The sequence below is a fragment of the Alligator sinensis genome, unplaced genomic scaffold (assembly GCF_000455745.1).
Source record: "Alligator sinensis unplaced genomic scaffold, ASM45574v1 scaffold823_1, whole genome shotgun sequence".
NCBI classification, from domain to species: domain Eukaryota; kingdom Metazoa; phylum Chordata; order Crocodylia; family Alligatoridae; genus Alligator; species Alligator sinensis.
The window spans coordinates 1,124,351-1,146,252 of NW_005842272.1; the positions used below are offsets into that span (position 1 = coordinate 1,124,351).

The 21,902-nt window shown below is 42.5% G+C and overlaps 1 protein-coding gene across 4 annotated transcripts in view; it reads left to right on the plus strand.

Annotated features, from left to right (window-relative positions):
- The first annotated feature begins 2,945 nt into the window (after positions 1–2,945).
- Positions 2,946–21,902, plus strand: part of PTPN3 (protein tyrosine phosphatase, non-receptor type 3) — a 306,004-nt gene continuing 287,047 nt past the window's right edge. For all 4 annotated transcript variants that reach the window (XM_025209236.1, XM_025209238.1, XM_025209239.1 and 1 more), the window contains exon 1: positions 2,946–3,071. In XM_025209236.1, coding sequence (XP_025065021.1) covers positions 3,023–3,071 — 49 coding nt within the window. In that variant the 5' untranslated portion in view covers positions 2,946–3,022. The remainder of the gene's footprint in view (positions 3,072–21,902) is intronic.

Here is a 21,902-nt window from a genome sequence, read left to right on the forward strand (position 1 = left end):
TCATGACCCCCGAATCTCTTTCAGTTGTGGGTGCTAGCGCATCTAGCATTGCCAACCCTATAGGTGTGATGTGGGTTATTTTTCCTGAGGTGGAGCACCTTGCATTTCTCCGCATTGAATGCTATCAAGTTTTCATCCAACCACCTTTGACCACCTTGAAAGCCTATTGGGGTCAGCCTGGATCACCAGCCTATCTCAAGTGTGAACACTCTTCCCAAAGTTTGGTGTCATCAGCAAACTTGGCCAGCCCACTTCTGACACCAGAGTCCAGATGGTTTATAAAGACATTAAAGAGTACAGGTCCAAGAACAGAGTCCGGGGGACACCACTGGTCACTAAGTGCCATGTTGATTCAGTTCCATCAACTACCATTCTCTGGTCCAAACTCAGAGCCAGTTCTCCAGGCATCAGACTGTAGTGTAGTCGAGGCCACAGTTGCCTAATTTTTCCATGAGGACATCATGGGAAACCAAACCAAAGGCTTTTTTAAAGTCCAAATGTATTATATCAACCTCTTCCCCTTTGTCCAGGTGATATGTCACCTGAACATAGAAGGAAACAAAATTGGTCAGGCAAGACCTACCACAACAAATCCATCCTGGCTATCCCTCAGAATGTTGCTTTCTGTTAGCCTGTTGAGAATGGTTTTTTGATAATTTTTTCCAAGATCTTTCCAGGGATTGAAGTCAAACTGATTGACCTGTAGTTTCCCAGATCTTCTTTCCTCCCTTTCTTGAAGATAGGCACCACATTGGCCATCTTCCAATCTTCAGGTACTTCACCTGAGCACCATGAGTTCTCGAATATCCTTGCCAGTGGTCATGCTATGATGTCTGCCAGTTCCTTTACCACTCTTGGGTGCAATCTGTCTGGACCAGTGGATTTGTGGGTGTCCAGCCTCTCCAGATGCTCCCTTATAAGATTTACACCAATGGTGGGCATATATTCCCCCTTACCCTGGTCATCCCACATCATGTTAGGCAGAGTGGTCCCTTTGGGCTGGTGAAAACCGGACGCAAAGTAATCATTAAGTAGATTGGCTTTTTCCTGAGTGTCATTTGTCAGCTGCCCCAATTGGTTTAGCAGGGGTCCAATGTTGCCCTTGTTTTTCTTCTGACTCCCCACATATCTGAAAAAGGACTTTTTATTGTCCTTGATTCATGTAGCTAGTTTCAGTTTGGTTGCAGCCTTGGATTTCCTAGTTCACTCCATACAGGTGCAGACCACTGCAGAATACTCCTCCTTAGTGGTGTTTCCTGTTTTCCATCCTTTATAAGTCTTTCTTTTTAGACATAGGAGGTCCATGGGCTCCCTGTTGAGCTAAAGGGGTTGCTGAGCCCTTTTACCACCTTTCCTATAGGTTGGGATGGACTTCCCTTGTGCTTCAATTAGAAAGAATACAAAATTTGGTGATTTTTTTTTGTCCTTTTCATTTTTTTTTTTTTTTGCCATCCCAGGGTCTTTATGTTCTTAAATTATTTTTATTTTTTTTTACTTTTTTATGAATGTACTACCAAATGAATAGACTGATTTAAAGCAGGTATGATTTATTAATTTATGGATATTTATTTTTCACATTATGATATGTGATTTTATAGTGTTTTTAACAGTATATTGTCATTATTAAATTATCTGCCCTCCTGGGCATCCTTGATTGGGATGGTTTAGACAGGGATGATCCTGTCTTGACCAAGTGCCTGAACTAGATGACCTTGTGAGGTTGTTTTCCGTCCTACTTTGCTATGTTTCTATAGCAACACTTCCCATGACTGGTGCAGTTCAAATCATGAAAGATCAGAGCGTGTCATGAAGGCACAGTCCAGTGTTGGGTATGATGTGGAGCTCCAAGGCTTAATAACTATTAAAAAAAAGCATCATCTAAAGCAGGGGTGGGCAAAATGTGGCCTGCAGGCCAGATGTGGCCCACCAGGCCACTCTATCCAGCCCACAGGACCCCTAAAAAATTTAGAAAATTAATATTAATGTGGCCCTCGATGGCTTGCCAAAACTCAGTAAGCGGCCGTCCACCCAAAATAATTGCCCGCCCCTGATAAAGTAACTGGCAAAGAAAAGCCTTTTTAACAATTACTCAATATTTATTTATTGACAAAGTACCCCAGTGTTTCTGGTGTTTCAGACACAATATAATCATTTTAGTTATGAGGCTCAAACGCTTACTGCTGAACAACTTTCCTAAATGATCAGTCATAATGTTGCATTTAAGTCTATAATAGGAGTTTTGTGCCTGCCTCAATAGAAAACAAACTAGTAAATGTTTAAAAGAAGAAAACCACCAATTATTCTATAGCAGCACACTATCTTAAATCCCCAATTTTATTATTTTGCTGGACTAGAAGTCTGCAGTATGCATAATAGATCACATAAATACAAAACATAAAGAATGACTGAAAGCAATTACATTATTGAACACAAAATTTTAATTTGTCACTGTTTTGCACATGTACCATAAAAATAAAGTAGTCCAAAACAGCACATATAAGAAGGCTTTATCTGATTCCAGTTACCACAAGGCACCCAAATATCACAGGAAAAAACAAAATTATTATACTGTATAATATACTTATTGTACTGTGTTGGTTATTCAGTATTTACTTTATGCAGTATATCTTTATTTTAATCCCTTGTATTTTTTGCAGGTTTTCCAGTACCAAATTTAAACCTAGTTTTGTTTTAAAGCATGTGGACTGTAAAACTGTGTAGGTTCTGGAACTTCAAATGAAGTGTTAGGTGACTACTCCCATTCACAAATCAGATGCACGCTGCATTTTTAAGGGTGGATATTTGTTGCAATGAATCAATTAAAACCTCTTCTGACACGTTAAATGTGTGTTCCTAGACCTGTTTCACAGGTTTTGCAGGAGGGAAAATAACAACATGTGACAGCACCTAGGAGCCAAATGTACAAGAGAAGATCAGAGGTTTGCATGAGTGAGCTTGGCTTTCCAAAATACTTTTTGAAACACTATTAAAGAGACTGTAGAAATATCCAGCACAGAGCACCATGGTGGAGCAAGAGATTTTGCAATCGTGTAGTTATCCTCCAGAAAAATGTAAGTGTGAAAAATTTGATTTTTGATAAGAAATGGAGAAAATGAAAGAAAAAAATCTAGCTATTGTAGTTGTAAAAGTATGGGAAGTAGTAAAGAAGTCTTCAAATGAATAAATATAGAAGCAATTAGCTTTACCTTTATGGACTTGTAGGCTTGATGGGCAAAAGAGAAGCGCTTTTACCTGAAAGACTCTTCTATGAAGCATTTTGAAAGTTTTTAAACGTAAAACTTGCTGCTTTTATTTGCAAACTTTATTCATGCTATTAACTGCTTCAGTATTGGAGACATGAACAGTGAGTTTTTGTTACCTTGAAATAACTTGCATAATAGACTGAAGCGCTGGGAAAGCATTTTCTAGCAAGACCGGGCATGAAAAATACAATATGCAGAGACTTTTTTCTTAAGTTGTCAGGGAGCTTTCTATCCCTTTGTCCAAATATCAGCTGAGGGTTATCAGCACTGTCTTAAATTCAGCCAGGAAACAGAAGTGAACTGTCACTGAGCTTCACTGCCAGTTTAATATTTATTTTAATACAGGAAAATGAAACAGTGAATGAATAAAATATCACTTTTTTTTCTTGTTTTTGGAGGAGGAAACATATGGGGGGGCTATCGGTTTTTGTTTTGTTTCGTTTTCTCATTGGTGGTGGCAGTGTTATTAAGGAGTTATCTATCCACTTTTGGACAAAGGCAAATATAATTTTAAGTACTGTTGACTAAAATGTAGCAGAAAACCAAAAATTTAGGAAACTAATTACTAATGGGTATGGATTGAATAAGTCTAAAATGGAGCTGTTTAAGCAAAATCATAAAGAAGGGTAGAATTTGGAACTGATATGCCCGTAAACCTCTTGGATGCCCTGCCAAAGTGAAGCCTCGAAGTCAAGGCAGTTCCCTCCTCCTGAATATAGTGCTTGCTAGCTTTTAAGTGACTTGGCTTCTTTGTTTTGGCAACATAAGATTTGATAACATGTTATCGCCTCAGATTTGCTTCTAATAAAAGGACTGGTTTTCATCTGAAAATGAAGATGTAGCTTGCTAAATGTTCTACAGGGTTTTCCAGATACATGGAAGAATTTTTTTTGAGTGATTAACAAGATAACAGAGCCTCGTCTCCATGAAAACACTGAATCTCCAGGAGTGAAAATTTATTTTCTATTTTGTCCTCTTTATATTCTGTACACTCCTTTTTTTACATGAAGGAGAACACAAGCTTGAAGAGAAGAGGGCAGGTTTTTTTCTATCTCCCACTGTTTATTTCCTACCTGAGAGCATGCTTGTGGTGTGGTTCCCCTGAAAGAACCATGCCAGTGAGCTGAAAAAATAAAAACCCATTCCCTCCTCATACATATGACTGATGGTTATAGAGGTCTTGATGGAAAAGACCTAGCATCACACCTTCAGTTCTTCAGCACCGATCAGCACAAATTGGCTGTAAAATTGGATTCCTGAAAATTATCTCTGAATATCAAAGGATCAAGCTGTTCCCCATATTCCTACCCCCTGTATAGGAGTGGGGGCTGTTGCAAGGGAAGTATGATCAAAACACAGCTACCTCCAGCTGCCAGAACAACTTCCTCAGAGCAGCAGGGAGCAACTTAGCACTTAACACCTGGGGTGCTCTGAAATGTTCTAGGGGATCAAACCACTTCTGGCTGCTTCCTCGGAGGCCTCAAGAGTGGGGAGTTACAAGGGTAGCATTAATCCTCCTTTGCTGTCCAGATTGGTTCTGCACTGGGCCTTGCTTGCTTAGCAGAGGAACAATACCCTAGGAGGATCTTGATGTCAAATGACTGCAATGAACATTTTCTAAAATTCTTAAAGGATGCCAAGAATTGTGGTATTTGTGGCTATGGAACGGTAATGCTTTGTTTTGTCTGCAAAGTGCTCTTTTTCTATTCCAGTGAAATCTGTGTGCAGAGGCAAACAGTTGTTTTATTTTCAGAGTTGTTGCAGTCTGTGTGACAGAAATGAAGTATACATAGTGCTTGTTTGTGGTGAGCTTAATTGTGTTCTCAATCTAAAATAACAGCAATATTGGATTGAAATCATACAACTGCTTTTTATGGACTATATAAGGTCAATGAAACTATTACATTATTCCTCTTCACATAGTTTGTAGAACTTGGTGGTGTGTGTGGGTGAATGGGTAGGTGGGTGCATCTATACATGCTATTAGTGAGATGCAATAAACTCTGGTGCACTTTGCACCACTCATGTGCTTTAAGGCACAGCATTTACATGTGCACCTGGAACCACAGAAGTCTCAGCCAGGGTGGAGCAGCCACAGACTGGCAGAAAGTCCTGGGGGTATGCCCCAGGCTCAGGGTGGTGGCAGAGGGCAGCAAAGTGGCTGGTTGGGGCACAAGGTTGCTATAGCGTGGGGCTAGCCTGGAAGCAGCCCCCACACTTTAGCACCCTCATGTCCTAACTAGCCCCTGTCACAGCCTACACATGTTCAATCATATGCAAATACTCTGCCCTAAGATAGTACTGTCCCTGACAGACTATGGCGGAGTTAATTCCTGTGCCTTAATACCAGTGCACGTATAGACTGTGACACTTTAGTGTGGACCTAATTAATCTACTCCACAGTAAAACGCACATGTAGAAGCACCCAGTGTGTGTGTGTGTTTTCTGTCTCAGTTTTGACACCAAACTGAATCAGTACTTCATATGAGAAAGAGCTTATTACAACTTGCTGTGTAGAATCAGCAGCAGATTGATAGAAGACTCTTTTTAGCAAGGCATTGTGAAAGGGAGTGAACTTAATACAGGAATGAAGGTTTGTATTCAGCACAGTGAAGAAAATCAGGTCTATGATGCTCACAGAGATGTGAGTCAGGAATACCATGCTTTGAAGTCAGTGCAGTATGGTTGTTAAAAGGTGAGCAAGTGGGAGGAGAATCAGCCTTAGTGAATTCACAATCTCATTAAAAGATTGTAAAAGAGGGTGTGCATCTTTGATACAGAAGTCAAAAAGCAATCCCAGTCCACCTAGGCAGCTCGCAATACTTCTGAGATATCTTACCTGATATAGCAACACACACAAAGTTAAGTGCTTTGCTAGACTGGGCCAAACTTTGCAGAGCTTAGCCCATAAATAAAAAAAAGTAGGCGTGTTAAAGAGGATACCTCTGTTGTGGCCCAATAACTGTATTGTCTTCAGCAGTGTGCAGCTATGCAGCAGGATTTTTGTGTGTAATGTTAGTGGTATAAGACACTTCAGACAAAATTTCCTCCCAGGAGTGCTGACTGAGAAGAGAAACCGTCTTTGTTGTGGAGCTTAAAGAGGGTTACCAATAACTAGTGGAAAACTCAAAATCAAGCAGTCTGAAATACAGGGTCTACCTACTACTGATCATGTGTTTCCAAGTGTATTCTTTTTACCAGCTTTTAGCTAAGTACAGACAGTCAAAAAGCCCAAGGTGGAATCAATTAAATCTATACAGGTTTTTCTAAGCTGCATAGCTTGAACTGATACCAAACTCAACTGATTTTCAGTCTTCCCTTGGCGAAGGCAGGCAAATGCCTGCACTGGCCACTGCCAGAACACCTCCCAGATCCCCGGAACACAAGGGCCCTGCCACCTTACCAGCCCCCAGCCTGTCAAGTGCAGAAGGCAGGCAAGAGGGGAATGGACCCCCACTCTGGCCTGCCCCTCCTCCCCAGCAGGGGTCAGCTATGGGGGAAGCCCCAAAGTGCAGGTTTTCTCTCCCCACTCCCCTCACAGCCCAACTTCATTGGCTAGGAACATGAGGGCCCCTTTGCCAGGCCCTGGCCCATCAACTGTGGGGGGAGGGAGGGGGAATGGACCCACTCCAGCCCCACCCCAGCAGTGTTCCCAGTCAGCAGAGCCAGGCTGAGACCGAAGGGGAGAGGGAAAACCCATGCCTGGGGGCTTCCCTCCCAATCACTTATCAGACTCTGGTTAAGGGAGGCAGGGCTGGAGCAGGAGTCAATTTGCCCACTCCCTCCATTGCCCACAGTCCTGGCTGGGGAGCAGAGGCTTTGGTGCCTCTGCTCCCCAGAGGCACCAAATGGTTGGGGAGCAGACCACCCAGCTCAGCTGGAGCTAACAACAGGGGCCATAAAGCTTTCTGGTATGCTGGAAGACTATGACCACCAGTATCTGGGGGAACATTTGTTCACCAAAGCGCCCCAAGGGATGACGAGGTCGAATGGTCACAAACTACTTCAAGATCATTTCAGGCTGGACATAAGGAAGAATTTCTTTACTGTCTGAGTCCTCAAGGTCTGGAAGAGCCTGCCATTGGAGGTGGTTCAAGCACCTACATTGAACACCTTCAAGAAAAAATTGGATGCTTATCTTGCTGGGATCCTATGACCCCAGCTGACTTCCTGCCCTTCAGGCGGGGGGCTGGACTCGATGATCTTTCAAGCTCCCTTCCAGCCCTAATGTCTATGAATCTATGAATCTTAACTTGATTTGCTATAGGATCTAGGACTGAAGTTGGACAGGATGGTTTACCCTAAATAAGTCAAGTCTGATATTATATCCATCCAGGTTTATCTTAAACTGGTTTCAGCCACTTTGAAAGCAGTTTATGTGCACTGAACTTAGAATAATAAAAAAGAAGAGTTGAAAGGGACCTCCTAGATGACTAGGAGGTCATCTAGTCCAACCGCCTGCTCAAAGCAGGATCATCTGCAACTAGATCATCCCAGCCAAGGCTTTGTTTAGCTGGGTCTTAAAAACCTCCAAAGATGGAGATTCCACAACCTCTCTGGTTAACCTGTTCCAGTGTTTTACTACCCTCCCTGTGAGAAAGTTTTTCCTAATATCTAATCTAAACTTCCTTTGCTGCAACTTGAGACCATTGCTCCTTGCTCTGTTATCTGCCATCATTAAGAACAGTCTAGCTCCATCCTCTTTGGAACCCCCCTTCAGGTAGTTGAAGACTGCCATTAAATCTCCTTTGTCTTCTCTAAACTAAAAAAGCCCGGTTTCCTCAGCCTCTTCTCCTAAGTCATGTACCCCAGCCCCCTAAACATTTTTGTTGCCCTCCACTGGACTCTCTCCAATTTGTTTGCATCCTTTCTGTAGTGAGGGCCCAAAACTGGATACAATAGTCCAGATGTGGTCTCACTAGTGCTGAGTAGAGGGGAATAATCACTTCCTTTGATATGCTAGCAACACTCCTACCAATGAAGTCCAGTATGCTGTTAATCTTCTTGGCAACAAAGGTATACTGTTAACTCATATTCAGCTTATTGTCCACCATAACCTCCAGGCCTTTTCTGCAGAGCTGCTGCTTCAAGCTGTAGCAGTGCATGGGATTCTTCCATCCTAAATGCAGGACTTCACATTTGTCCTTGTTGAACCTCATGAGATTTCTTTTGATCCAATCCTCCAATTTGTCTAGGGCTCTCTGAATCCTAACCCTACTCTCCAGCATATCTACTTCTCCCCACAGCTTGGTGTCTTCTGCAAACTTGCTGAGGGTGCACTCTATGCCATCTATCAGATCATTGATGAAAATATTGAACAAAACCAGCCTCAGGGCTGATGCCTGGGGCACTTCACTTCATACTAGGTGCCAACTAAACATTAAGCCATTGATACTACCCACTGAGCCTGATGATCCAGCCAGTTTACAGTCCATTCCTCCAACTTGTTCTTCCTTAGCTTGCCTATGAGAATGGTGTGGGAGACTGTATCAAAAGTCTTGCTAAAGTCAAGATATAACACATCCATTGGTCTCCCTGCATCCACAGAGCCAGTTTCATAGATTTCATAGACATTTGGGCTGGAAGGAATCCCAGAAGATCATCAAGTCCAGCCCCCTGCCCAGGGGCAGGAAGTCAGCAGGGATCATAGGATCCCAGCAAGATAAACATCCAAAAATGTCTTGAAGGCATTCAAAGTGGGTGCTTGAACCACCTCCGGTGGCAGTCTATTCCAAACCTTGGGGGCTCGGACAGTAAAGAAGTTCTTCCTTATGTCCAGCCTGAAACGGTCACAGAGGAGTTTGTGACCATTCTGCTTTTCCAGGCTGAAGAGTCCCATGGTTCTCAGCCTCTCATCATAAGGTCTGTTATCCTGACCTCTGATCATGCGCGTGGCTCTCCTCTGCACTCTCTCAAACTTCTCCACATCCTTTTTTAATTGTGGGGCCCAAAACTGGACGCAGTACTCCAGCTGCGGCCTCATCAAGGCTGAGTACAACAGGAGAATGACGTCTCAGGATTTGCTTGGGAAGTATCTATGGATGCAAGCCAGCATTTTGCTCGCTTTACTAGCTGCAGCATCACATTGAAGGCTCATGTTCATCTTGTGGTCAATCATGACCCCCAAGTTCCTTTCATCTGTAGTGCTAACCAGCGTAGCACTGCCAAGCCTATAAGCATGCTGCAGGTTTTTCCTCCCAAGGTGGAGAACCTTGCATTTTTCAGTGTTAAACACCATCAGGTTCTCATCCGCCCATTTCATGAGCCTGTCAAGATCTGCCTGGATCACCCTCCCATCCTCAGGTGTGGATGCTTTACTGCAGAGTTTGGTGTCATTGGCGAACTTTGCCAGCCCGCTTCTGACACCATGGTCTACATCATCGATGAAGATGTTAAAAAGTTAGGGCCCTAGGACAGAGCCCTGAGGGACCCCACTGGTCACAGGGCACCACGACAATTGACTTCCGTCAACCACCACCCTCTGGGTCCTGCTGTGAAGCCAACTCCCCAGCCAGCAGATCGTGGTGAGGTCGAGGCTGCAGTTAGCCAGTTTTGCCAGGAGATGAACATGGGATACCAGATCGAAGGTGATAGGTCACCTGGTTGTAAAAGGAAATGAGGTTGGTCAAGCAAGACCTACCCACAACAAACCCATGCTGGGTATCCCTCAGAATATTGCCATCAGCTAGCCTGTATAGGATGTCCTCTTTGATAATCTTTTCAAAGACCTTCCCCAGGATAGAGGTCAAGCTGATGGGTCTGTAGTTTGCTGGATCCACTTTCCTCCCTTTTTTGAAGATAGGCACCACATTGGCCTTCTTCCAATCATCAGACACTTCTCCAGAGCACCCGGGGTTCTCAAAGATCCATGCCAAGAGCTGAGCTATGATGCCTGCCAGCTCTTTGAGTACCCTTGGGTGTAAACCGTATCTCATCATAACTAGCAGGTTGGTCAGGCATGAATTGCCATTGGTGAATCCATGCTGATGGTTCCTAATTCATGGACCTTCTTCTCCTCCAAGTGCTTAGAAATGGATTCCTTGAGGACTGTCTCCATGATTTTTCCAAGGACTGAGGTGAGGCTGACCAGTTTGCAGTTCCCTGGATCCACCTTTTCCCTTTCCTAAATATGGGCACTATATTTGCCCTTTTCCAATCATCCAGGACCTCTCCTGGTCACCACAAGTTTTCAAAGATGATGGCCAGTGACTCTGCAATCACATCAGCCAACTCCCTCAGCACCTTTAAGTGCATCCCATCCAGCCCCATGAACTTGTAAATGTCCAGCTTTTGTAAATAGTCCCTAACCTGTTCTTTCACCTCAGTTGGCTTCTCACTTCCTACCCAAACTGTGCTGGCAGGTGCATTAGTCTGGGAACTGACCTTGCTTGTGAAGACTGATGTGAAAAAGGCATTGAGTACTTCAACCTTTTTTGCATCCTGTATCACTAGGTTACCTCCCCCATTCAGTAAGGGACCCACACTTTCCCTGATCCTCCTCTTTTTACTGACATACTTGTAGAAACCCTTATTGTTTCCCTTCATGTCCCTTGTTAGCTGCAACTACAAGTGAACTTTGGCCTTCCTGACTTCATCCCTGCATGCCCAAGCAATGCTCTCATACTGCTCCCTAGTTTGACTATATAAGGTCAATGAAACTCTTAAATTAGTCCTCTTCACATAATTTATAGAACTTTGCAGTGTGTGTGTGTGTGTGTGTGTGTGTGTGATTGTCCAAGTTTTCACTTCTTGTAAGCTTCCTTTTTGTGATTTAGTTTACTGAAGAGTTCCCTGCTAAGCCAAGGTAGTCTTCTGCCATACTTGCTAGACTTCCTGCACATCAAGATGGTTTGTTCCTGTATACTCAGTAAGGTTTCTTTAAACCACAAACAGCTCTCCTGGATTCCTTTCCCCCTCAGGCTGGCCTCCCAGGGGATCCTGTCCATCAGTTCCCTGAGGGAGCCAAAGTCTGCTTTTCTGAAGCCCAGGATCCTTACTCTGCTGCTCTCCTTTCTTCCTTTTGTCAGGATCCTGAACTTGATCATCTCATAGTCACAGTTGACCAACTTGCCATCCACTTCTATATCCTACACCACTTCTTCCCTGTTTGTGAGCAGTAAGTCAAGCAGAGCATGGCCCCTAGTTGGTCTCTCCAACACTTGCACCAGGAAGTTGTCCCCAACACTCTGCAAAAGCTTCCTGAATTGCCTGTGCACTGCTGAATTGCTCTCCCAGTAGACGTCAGAGTGATTAAAATCCCCCATGAGAAACAGGGTCTGTGATCTGGATATTTCTGCTAGTTGTCTGAGGAAAGCCTCATCTACCTCATCCTCCTCGTCTGGTGGTCTATAGCAGACACCCACCGTCACATCACCCTTGTTGCTCTCTTCTCTAACCTTAAACCAGAGACTTTCAACAGGCCTATCTCCAGTTTCATACCAGAGCTCTGAGCAATCATACATCTCTTTTACATACAGCACAACAACTCCTCCTCCTCTCCTGGATGGTTCTGTCTCCCTCAGAAGGGAGCCTCCATCCACCACCTCCCATTGCTTCTTCTTGGTGGCAGTGGTCTCAATCCTTCCTACCTGGGGAGGCCTTCTGTTGTGTTACAGATTTGAACTGTCTCCAATCACTTTTACTGGTTCATATGTGATTTCTGTCCCTAGCCCAAGTCTCTGAACAATATTATTACTTAAACAACTTTTTCTAAAAAGCAATAGATATAATTGCTTCACTCTGTCCATAAAACCAGAGTTGTGCATTGCAGAATTGGAAAAGTAAAATACCACCTGTAATATACCACATCTCTGATAAACATGTGACATTTCTCATTGGAGACCAGATATTACCGTGCAGAGATATTGGAAAGCAAGCTCACCTAGAAGGGTGAGCTTGCTTACCTTTTCTTTGCAAACCTCAGTTAGACTGTTTTGTGGTCTGTCATTCTCTTTGCTTACTTGTGGGGAACATGTTTGTGTCCTGACTTCCTAGTGTAACAATCTGCATGCCAAAATATTGTCTTGTCTTTGTCACTGAACAGTGTGCTAAAGATGACATATGCAGAGAAGTAAAAGGTCCTAAAACAGTAGCAGTGATATAAAGCTTCCAACATGCTCTTCACTCCTCCTCATCCTCCCCCCAACCCCGCTTTTATTGTCTTAGAAGTGGCTAAATGCCAAACCAAGTTCTGGGAACTGCAAATGTCATGTTCAGGCACAATTACAGGCTCAACAAAAATGCTAATTATTTAGTAAAACATATGGCTGTCATAGTGTTCTGACTTCTGGCACCATTGCTACTTTACTAAATCAGAATTTCAAAGGAAAAATTATGAGTGGACAATCAATTAGCTGAGAGTAATTGAAGATACAGCCCTCACTTCTGAATCAACATGTACTCTCCGTCTTACCTCTTCAAACTCACTGCTTAGGGCCCCTCTTGAAGGAGAGGGAATTTAAGTGCACTGAAAACATGTCAAATCACAGTTCTTCATGTAATTTAGAACAGGGATTCTCAAACTGTGGTACACGAATCCCTAGGGGTACAAAAGACATCTCTGAGGGGTACGCGGGAGAAATTGTATAATGGCAGATTTAATTTTCTTTATAATAATAATTGGCATTTAAGCAGTTAAAATATAAAACATATGCTTGTAGGGGTATGAGGTCGGCTGGTAAATCTGGAAGGGGGTATGCAATAAGAAAACATTTGGGAAACTCTCATTTAGAAAGTAGTTTACATGGCACACCCAGTTCTTTCAAAAGGGATAGCAAATAATTTGTTTCACTACATAACAGTATGATATGTATTCTGTTAAGCCAAGTGTGTCAAAGAAAAGCTGTTTTATGGATGTTTTAGAGTTTTCAAAACTAATAGCATGATCTTTCTGCTATTTTTCCTTCTGACCAACTTATTAGTTTTTAATTAGGAATTACTTTCTTAATATTTTTCATAAATATTTCTTTCCTCATATCATCAATAATACTAAATGACATTTTATGTTCTTCTGAAGAATACATCACAAAATCAAAGTAATTTAATTACTCCTCTCAAAAAAGTTGAAAAAACACCTAAAATGTCAGAATACATAAAGAAAGAGCAATGTGTTTAAAATGCAAAACATTAATATTTATAAGTGACTGAACTGATATTATTTAATATTTCCAAAATGATTCAACTTTGGGCTGAAACATGAATTACAAATTTCAACCAGAAAATAGTTCTATGGAGATAGTTATAATCATCGCATTCACAAAAAGTAAAACATAGCCTTAGTCTGGATTATTTCGATTTCATATGAAGGATAACAAGCAAGAAGGAGCAGATATAAAAAGTGAGTACCCGAATAAGATGGCATTTTATACTCTTCCATATAGTGCACAGTTAAACTGCTTCAGGAGAGGACAGCAGAGACTACATTGTGAGCCAGACTGGCAGAAAGTGTGAGAAAAGGAGAGAAAGCAAATGCTAGGTTTCTAGTCAATCTCAGACAGTCATGCAGCTTTTAAGACTTTGCTAGCATAAAGACAGAATAAGGTCAATTGAGGGAACAGTGAGACGCTTAGTTCTGAATTTCCTCATTTTTTTAATGCTGTAATTTTCAGTTTTTCAATTAGAATTCTACAAGATGATGGAACCTGCCCCAAAACAATCCTTTTAGTTTTTAATGATTTCTCACAACAATAAAATAATCTCTTAACTTTAAAGCAAAACCCTTGGAATGAATTTTTGTGGCCAAGTGAAAGCTTTGTATGAATTTGAACATACTCATGTGACCTAAACCATGCAAGGGCGATGTGTTTCATGGATTTTAAGAGCAATGAAGAATTTTAAAACATATCGTTCAGAGGTATCAAACATATGGCCCATAGTTTAGATCTGGCCCGCTGAATAACCAGTGGGCCATGGAGTTTGGGAGTATGGTTAGGAGTAGGCAGGGTTTGCAACAGAATCCAGGGTCCTGAGGCCCTGGTAGACATGTCCCTCAGCAGCAGGAGAGTAGGGGTGTGTGAAGCGGGCCATATTCGTTTCGGATTCAGTTCAAATCAGGGACAGTGATTCGATTCACTGATTCGGATCACTGTCCCTGATTCAATTTGACCAAATCCGAATCTGAAGAGTCAATGCTGACTCGAAGAATCAGCAATTCGGACATAGAAACAGCTTTAAAAGTTTTTTCTATATACCTTGAGGTAGCAGGTGCAGCTTGTGAATGCTGCGATGCTGGGGCACATGGAGCATCCCACAGGAGTGCGGGGGGGGCCTCCTCGTGCTCAGTGGTGAACCTGGAAATGGACCAGAAGTACTTCCAGTCCACTTCTGGGTCTGCCTTGGAGCGCACTGGTGGGGTCTCCCCAGACCCAGGAGGCATCAGTTCCTGAGCCAGGGGACTGCGGGGAGGCCCCCTGGCACGCTCCCCAGTGGACCCAGAAGTACACCGGAAGTGCTTCTGGTCCACTTCCAGGTCTGCTGCTGAGCACGCTGTGGAGCCCCCCGTGCTCCTGTGGGCCACTCCATGTGCCCCAGCATCGCAGCATTCATGAGCCCCTGCTACCTAGAGGTATGTAGAAAAAACATTTCAAGCTGTTTCTATGTCCAAATCTTTCCGAACCTCTCTGAATCAATTCCGAAGGTTCCAATTCAATTTGGAGAGATTAAAGGATCCTCTGATTCAATTTGGATTTGGAGATTCAGCCACCTTTTGGAAGTACTAAAACACAGCGCAGTAACTGCCCATTCTGCACCATGCATGTGGCACAGTTAGTTTTAGCTGCTACTTTGCTATAACAGCATGCTGAAACAGAGGAGTGAGCCACTATGGTGAAGGAGGTGCCAGTCATGTGGAGACTTGTGAACACTACGTTGCCGTAGCACATCATATGGTGATGTTGCGTGTCACTACAGCAACCTAAGGTGACAGGTAGACATGCCTTATGTTGCTTAGCAGGATAAATTAATTGGGGCAGAGTACCATGCCAATGAAACTATAATACTTCTGATAGCTAAGACCTAGCTTGTTTAGATTTAGCTTGAGTATCTCTACATGACATTGCACTGACATACCCAAAAAGCAAGGATTCTTTGTACCTCAGTGCATTGTTCCACCCCAGCCAATAACCCACCTCCAGTTCCAGTCAATCACTAATGTTTCAGACAAAGTCAGCTGGACAAAACCACTTTTCACTTCCAACTACTGGACCTTTGTTATGCCTTGTCAGCAAGGCTGAACCCACCCCATACACACTCTCAGATTTCTTTGCCATGTTTAAGTAACCTCTTAACAGTAATCAAGTCACGTCTCAACCACCTCTTCAATAAGCTGTATAAATTAAGTTCCTTAAATTTCAAGTTGGAAAGTGCTTTCCCCAGCCCATGGGTCATTTCTGTAGTATATCCATGTTCTTGACATCTGAACAGAGCAGCGAACACAGCATTCTTATAGTAATCTTAGTACAGAGACAGATCCTTTCCCTGTTTATACCTCAGATTTCCCTTTCTTTATATCCAAGGAGTATGTTAAATGTTTTTGCTGCAGAATTACACTGAAAGGTCATATTGAGGAAATCGTTTATGATGACCCTTAATTTTGTTGCATTATGACCACTTAAACAAATTGCTCAGAACAATTTAACAGAAACCTATTCTCATTATTTAGTTTCTTACCAGTCTTTGTGTCATCTGCAAACCTTACCAATGAGATTTGTCAGTCATCTAGATTGTTGATAAAAAAACATGTAGCATTGGATCTAAAATGAATCCTTCGTAATCCAAACTACAAACATTGATACTGCTTCTTTAACAATGACCCGGTTTTAATTTAATGACATGAACCCATAGTTCCATATAACATGTATTTTAATTAAATGGTCAAACTCGGCTGCAAAAGTGGTACAAAGTCAAATGTTTTAGAGAAATCTAAGTGTACTGTATCAACACAGTTGCCTTTATCAATCAGAACTATAATTTGTTTGATAAGACCAACCTGCTATGAAAACAGACTGTCTGGCATTAATTATATCTCTAACCTCTCGTTATTTTTCATAGACTATTTCATTACTTTAGCTGGAAATAACATCAAGCTAACTAGTCCATAATTATAATTTAATTACAGTAAGTTGGATCCAATTCATCTCTTATATTATGTAGACAAGACAGCCCCAAAACAGAGTAGAACATGGTAAACCTGAGTCAAAGCAGTAAAACTCAGAGAGAGTTTCAGAAATATGGAAATATTGAATAACAAGTCTTTCTAGGACACCAAACCCAGGAGTTTAGTAAACAGCATAAAGTAGAAGTGTGTCTGCAATAAGTGAAAGGTATGCTAGGAAGAATGGGAAATAGATATTCATGAGTTCACATTTAAGTTATGTCTACCCTAAACTTTTTTTCCTAACACTCTTCTTCCTTGTCACACTAATATAGCCTGTCCATTGGCACTCTGGACATTGTGTCCTCCATGACCTCAAAACAGGTTTTAATGACCCAGTAAATAAAACACAAGCAGAGGTTAGTAGCCTGTCACACTAGCATTCCTACCCTTACCCTTTAAGAAAAATATTTCAGTCAGCAATGTCCCAAAGTCCTCAGGGGATATAAGCAAAGTGCAAAGGAATTGCCAGGCTGTTGTGAGAACCTATACATCCTTGACATTGGCTCAGACTCCTTTTGTGGCCACTCCTAACACCTTTCTTAGGACTCGTCTTCTGAGTATAGTTAGTAATCACCATTGTTCACCTTAAGCACAGATGTTTTTCACAGAAGCATCTCAGTGGCACTCTCTACAGAAAGTGTCAACACTACTGATCCTATGTCTCCTGTACTATTTCTTTGTAACCATCTTTGATCTGGGTTCTACCTATTTATTAGCAGAGGTAGGTCAATACACAGAACTGAGATGGAGCTTTCTTTCCTCAATGTTTTGTTGGTCATATACCATGATGATTCTGCAGAGTTGACTTTTCAATGAAATTCTGCATGCAACCTGCAAATTTGGCCATAAATTTGTGCTTGCTTGCATTTTTAACTTTTGCTCTGGTACAACCTGGCCTTTAACTGCAAAAATGATTCCACTACAAATATCTCTAACTTGATGGTGCTGTTATGCCGCTGTGTTCAGTGGAGTATCTCAACACAGCACTTGGACTGTTTCCCTTTGTATAGAAAGTTCAATTTAGAACTTGGAGAATAATGGCCTCTGAAGGGATTCAATCTTTTCGGCTCTTACAGAAAAGAACCAAAGGTGAGATTCTCTAAAGGATTTTGGCATCTAAGTGGGCCTTGCATGGAATTTATTCTCAGATCCTGAAAATCCATGCTTAGCTACCACCCAACCCTGTAGGCACCTAAATTCCAGAGGTGCCTATTTTTGGACTTTCAAGTTCTCCAGGTGCCTAGAGTTGTGCCTCTTTGAAAGTCCTAAATAGCTCCAGTCTCGACAGGGCTAGGAAGCTCATGCCTAATCCCAAGCAGCTCCAGGAACTAGGTGTTTCTTCACCTAGGGGCTCCATTTGTATTCTCAGAATATGCCTAACAACAAACAAAATATTGGACTCCCAAAAAATACAGTGGTAATTGCTGCTTTCTTTTAACATGCAGGTTGAGGGAGCAGCTTTGCCGTTTATTTGATAGTCTAGTAGTTAGAGCCCTTGACTAGGAAGTAGGGGGCCCAGGTTCAAGTATATCCTTTGCTTAAGGGATTCAAACCCACATCTCCAAGGACCGTCCCCCAATAACTAGACTGTAGCTAGTCTGTGTTTATGGGTGTGTTTATGTTTCTGTATTTTACATTAAAAATCATTGAATAAAATACAGAAACAGTTCCAAGAGCAGCAACCAATTAATTAATGCACAATATGCCGCCAAGGCGTACAAACACCAATGTCACAACCCAAAGTTGTGAGTTTTTGTTTGTGTGTGCTTCGGCACTGCTAAATTATGTTCCCGCTAAATTGCAGCTTCTTTGCACGGTGGAGTTTTCTGCTGCAGAGAAGAACTCCGATGCAACGGAGAATTTTCCCGCCAATTTGTAGCTTTCTTTGCATGGTGCATTTCTTTTGCATCTCAGAAATGCATGGTGCAAAGGAGTTCCGGCCATTTGTATTTTAATTTGAGCCCCATTATTGGCTTGTGTTAAATTATGCACACGTGGCGGCTAGCAATTGGCTTGCTAGCCGTATAAAGAGCTTGGGTGGTTTCCGCCCAAGTTGGAGAGAGAGCAATTGGAGTTCGAGAGGGAGAGCATGAAGATCTCTAAGCGCTGTGGATCCTTACAGACCCAACGCATTTCTTAAGAAGGCTACAGAGGTCTAAACAGCCTCTGGCCTCTCCCCGTCGCCGAGCGCAATCCTAGACGTATCCCTATCCTATATACTCAAGATCCGAACCCACGGAGCCTTAACAACTCCGGGGCCAGAGAGCCAAACCAAACCCATGGAGCTTCGACAACTCCGTGGGAAAGAAATTGCCGAACCCACGGAGCCTTAACAACTCCGGGGCCCAAGAACCGAGTCTGTCGTAGTCCTCCAACGAGGATTTAAGCGGAGCTGAACCTGGAAACTGTCCAGCCTACACCGCTACCATCTTGGGTGTAAGTAAATAATCTTTGAATCAACCACTACGCCTCTGTGACTAATTCTAGCCCGTGCGTGCCTTGCCGCTGCACGGTCTCCTCTGACCCCGCGTGCCCGGGCTGCTGGCCACAGCCCGCGTGTGCAAAGACGGGTCCGCATATCACTCCCGGCTCGCACATGGCGACATGGATGGGATCGGGAGGCGGCCCGCACAACCAACACCATTAAAGTGGTGCAAAAGCATTTAGTTCACTTTAAAGTGTCATGCACACACGCCTGTCATTTCATCTACAGATGGCTAGTGTTTGCAGTTAGCTAGCTCTAGGTGGCTACATCCTGACTTTAGGTGGTTCTCTGCTCAGCATGCAAGCTGTTCTGTACCCCATGGAGTATAAAGGCACCCTTCATTGATCTGAATTCCATAATGAGAACCAGGTGCCTAAGGAGGTCAGTACTGTGGCTTCTAATGCCCAAGCTGTGTATCCTATATTGGCTCTGGCCTTAGTAAATATTTTCAAGCTTATTTATAGAGCAGCAGATAATATCACCAGTTTTAACTGAGTTAATAGTAAGGCCTGAAAGAGAGAAAGCAAATTTGTGGCACCTGTGATGCTTCTACCAGAGCCTGTTTATTTTCTGTATTCCCAGTTATGTAATAACAGCAAAGGAAAATGGTTTCTTTTAGCAGAATTCCCTGAAGTTTTTTTTTATTGCCTCTAACTGCATGCATGTGGTCAGTATATGCTGTTTGTTAATGGTTGCAGAGTTAGGTTGGCTGAGCTGCACTCAGCAAATGTCTCTGGTATCTTTTTAGACAGGCTTGTATTAAAAATATATATATAGTTAGTGTTGAGAGGAAAAACTAGGCATTTATTTTCACTGCAAGCAATATTTGCCAGTGACCAACTAAAGCCTGACAGTCACGAACACTGGCCATTAGTAGAAAGAAAAGAAACCTGTTAACTTGTACCACAGCATTTTTTTTTAATTAAAAATCCAAAATCTTTTTACTGTTTTCCACACATGACATATGGTTCTTTCTGAGCTTTTAGCCATTCACAGTGTGGGGTTCTGCCAAATGAAAGTTAAACAAAAGTTACACTTATAAAAATATTTAGGAAGCCCTGTTTTAGAAGTGAATGCTCTTGTTGGCTGTGGCTCAGATCACACCCACACACCGGGTAGGTCAGATTAAATCTCAGTCACTATGAAAAGCCCAGTTCTTGTTCAGAAGGTCAAAGTAGCCTGGGAAATGGCCACTGCGCCCTTTCTTCTCTGCACAATTATTTTTTTCCAGATTACAGAGTCATTTTGCATGGCACGGCATCAGTGGAGTCAACTGATTTATTGTCATAAACAAGTGAGTTCCAATCTGAGGAACATTTAAATCTTTCTTGGGAAAAAACAAGAAACCACCACCAACAAAACCCCTTTCCTATTGTATTGGCCATATAGAATGTATCTGTGTTGCGCAGAAACCATTGGGCTCTAAATCTTTACCAGAAGGTGATGAGGATGGGGGCCAAAACTTTACCTAATAACATACTTGTTTTGTTTAGAACCAGAAGGTTCATATTTTCTGGACTTCCTACTACTACAGGTCCTCATAGTACTAGAGCATGATATTTCAAAAGAAGCAAGGCTGGGAAAGTATAATACTGTATAACCTCATGAATCCGACATGCTCGGGACAGAGCAGCTGCCAAAAATGTGAAAATTCCAGATTTTTTAAACCGGCATGGCGGCCGGACCAGGAGCAGGGGGGCCAGGGAGCGGGGTAGTAGTGGCTGGTCCCAGAGCAGTGGCCATATGCAGAGCAGCGGCACGGGGTGGTGGATGGCAGCAGCAGCTGCCATGTGCAAGATTCCCCCTCCGCTGCTCCGGGATCAGCCGCCACTATTCCCTGATGCATTGTAGTTTTAAAAATTGCTGGATTTTTGGTAATTACAGGTTTTTGATATCTGGATTTATGAGCTTATACTGTGTACTGTTAATTGGCCTTCACATTGCTTAGCAATTTTTTCTCCACCCAGATATGAACAAGCTGTCTGAGGTACCAAGTACCTTAAAGGAAGTGATAAGCACCTCCATATGCATGCACACACTACAGAAAAAAAAATACTGTGCACATGTGGGAAGGAAAAGCTGGGCAAAGTGAAACTATGGAGTAGTATTAGAAACTTTTACTAGGCCAAAGTTTGAAAGTTGTGCACACTGAGCTTCTGCCTACCAAGAAAACAGTGATCAAATTCCAGACCTTTGGCTGAAGACTGTCCTATGAGTTATTATAAGATTAACATAGAGGTTTGTATGTAGAACTGGAAACCCCTGGTCTGCCTTTTAGAGACACTTACAGTCTTTACAAAGCAACAGATGAAGAATTCATACAGATTAAAGCATGAGTGTCTTTACAGAGACAGTGAGAAATCTCCACTGGAAGTAGTAAATGTGATGGGAACAGAATTCAGTTTGTATCTCTTTATAGATACATGTATCTATAAAACAATTGTGTATCACTCTCCTGATCACCTTTGTTCTATAAAGCCTTTCTGTCTCTCATCTGCATTTGTTGTGCAGGAACAAAGAGAGACAACAGATGCAGCATGGCCTGAGGAGAACAGAGGTCTACTTTTTGACCTTTAACAATGGAGGAGAATAAACAGTTCAAGAGTAATGCCCGCACTGTATTTTTTTTTTCAATATGGAAAAGAAATACTGCATACAGCAGGCAAGCAACCTGTGGTATTTGCTGCTACAGAGAGTTAACAAAGAAAGGCTACCACTTATAAATGTACAGTAATTGGTAATATTTGCAGCTGTGCAAGCAAAGATAAGCTTAGTTAAATCTCATGTTTCGGGTCATACTTAATCACCTGCAGGAACAAGAAAGGAAATACAAAACTTTTTTCACCTATCACAGGAATATCCACTGATAGGGGGTGGGTATACCTGTGCTTGGTGCTGTGCTCCCATTTACAGAAGCCATTTCTAAAGTTAAAACTAGCAATACAAAGCTCAGAGGAACAGCCCCATAATGAGACCTGGAGTCACTCCACAGTCACAGATC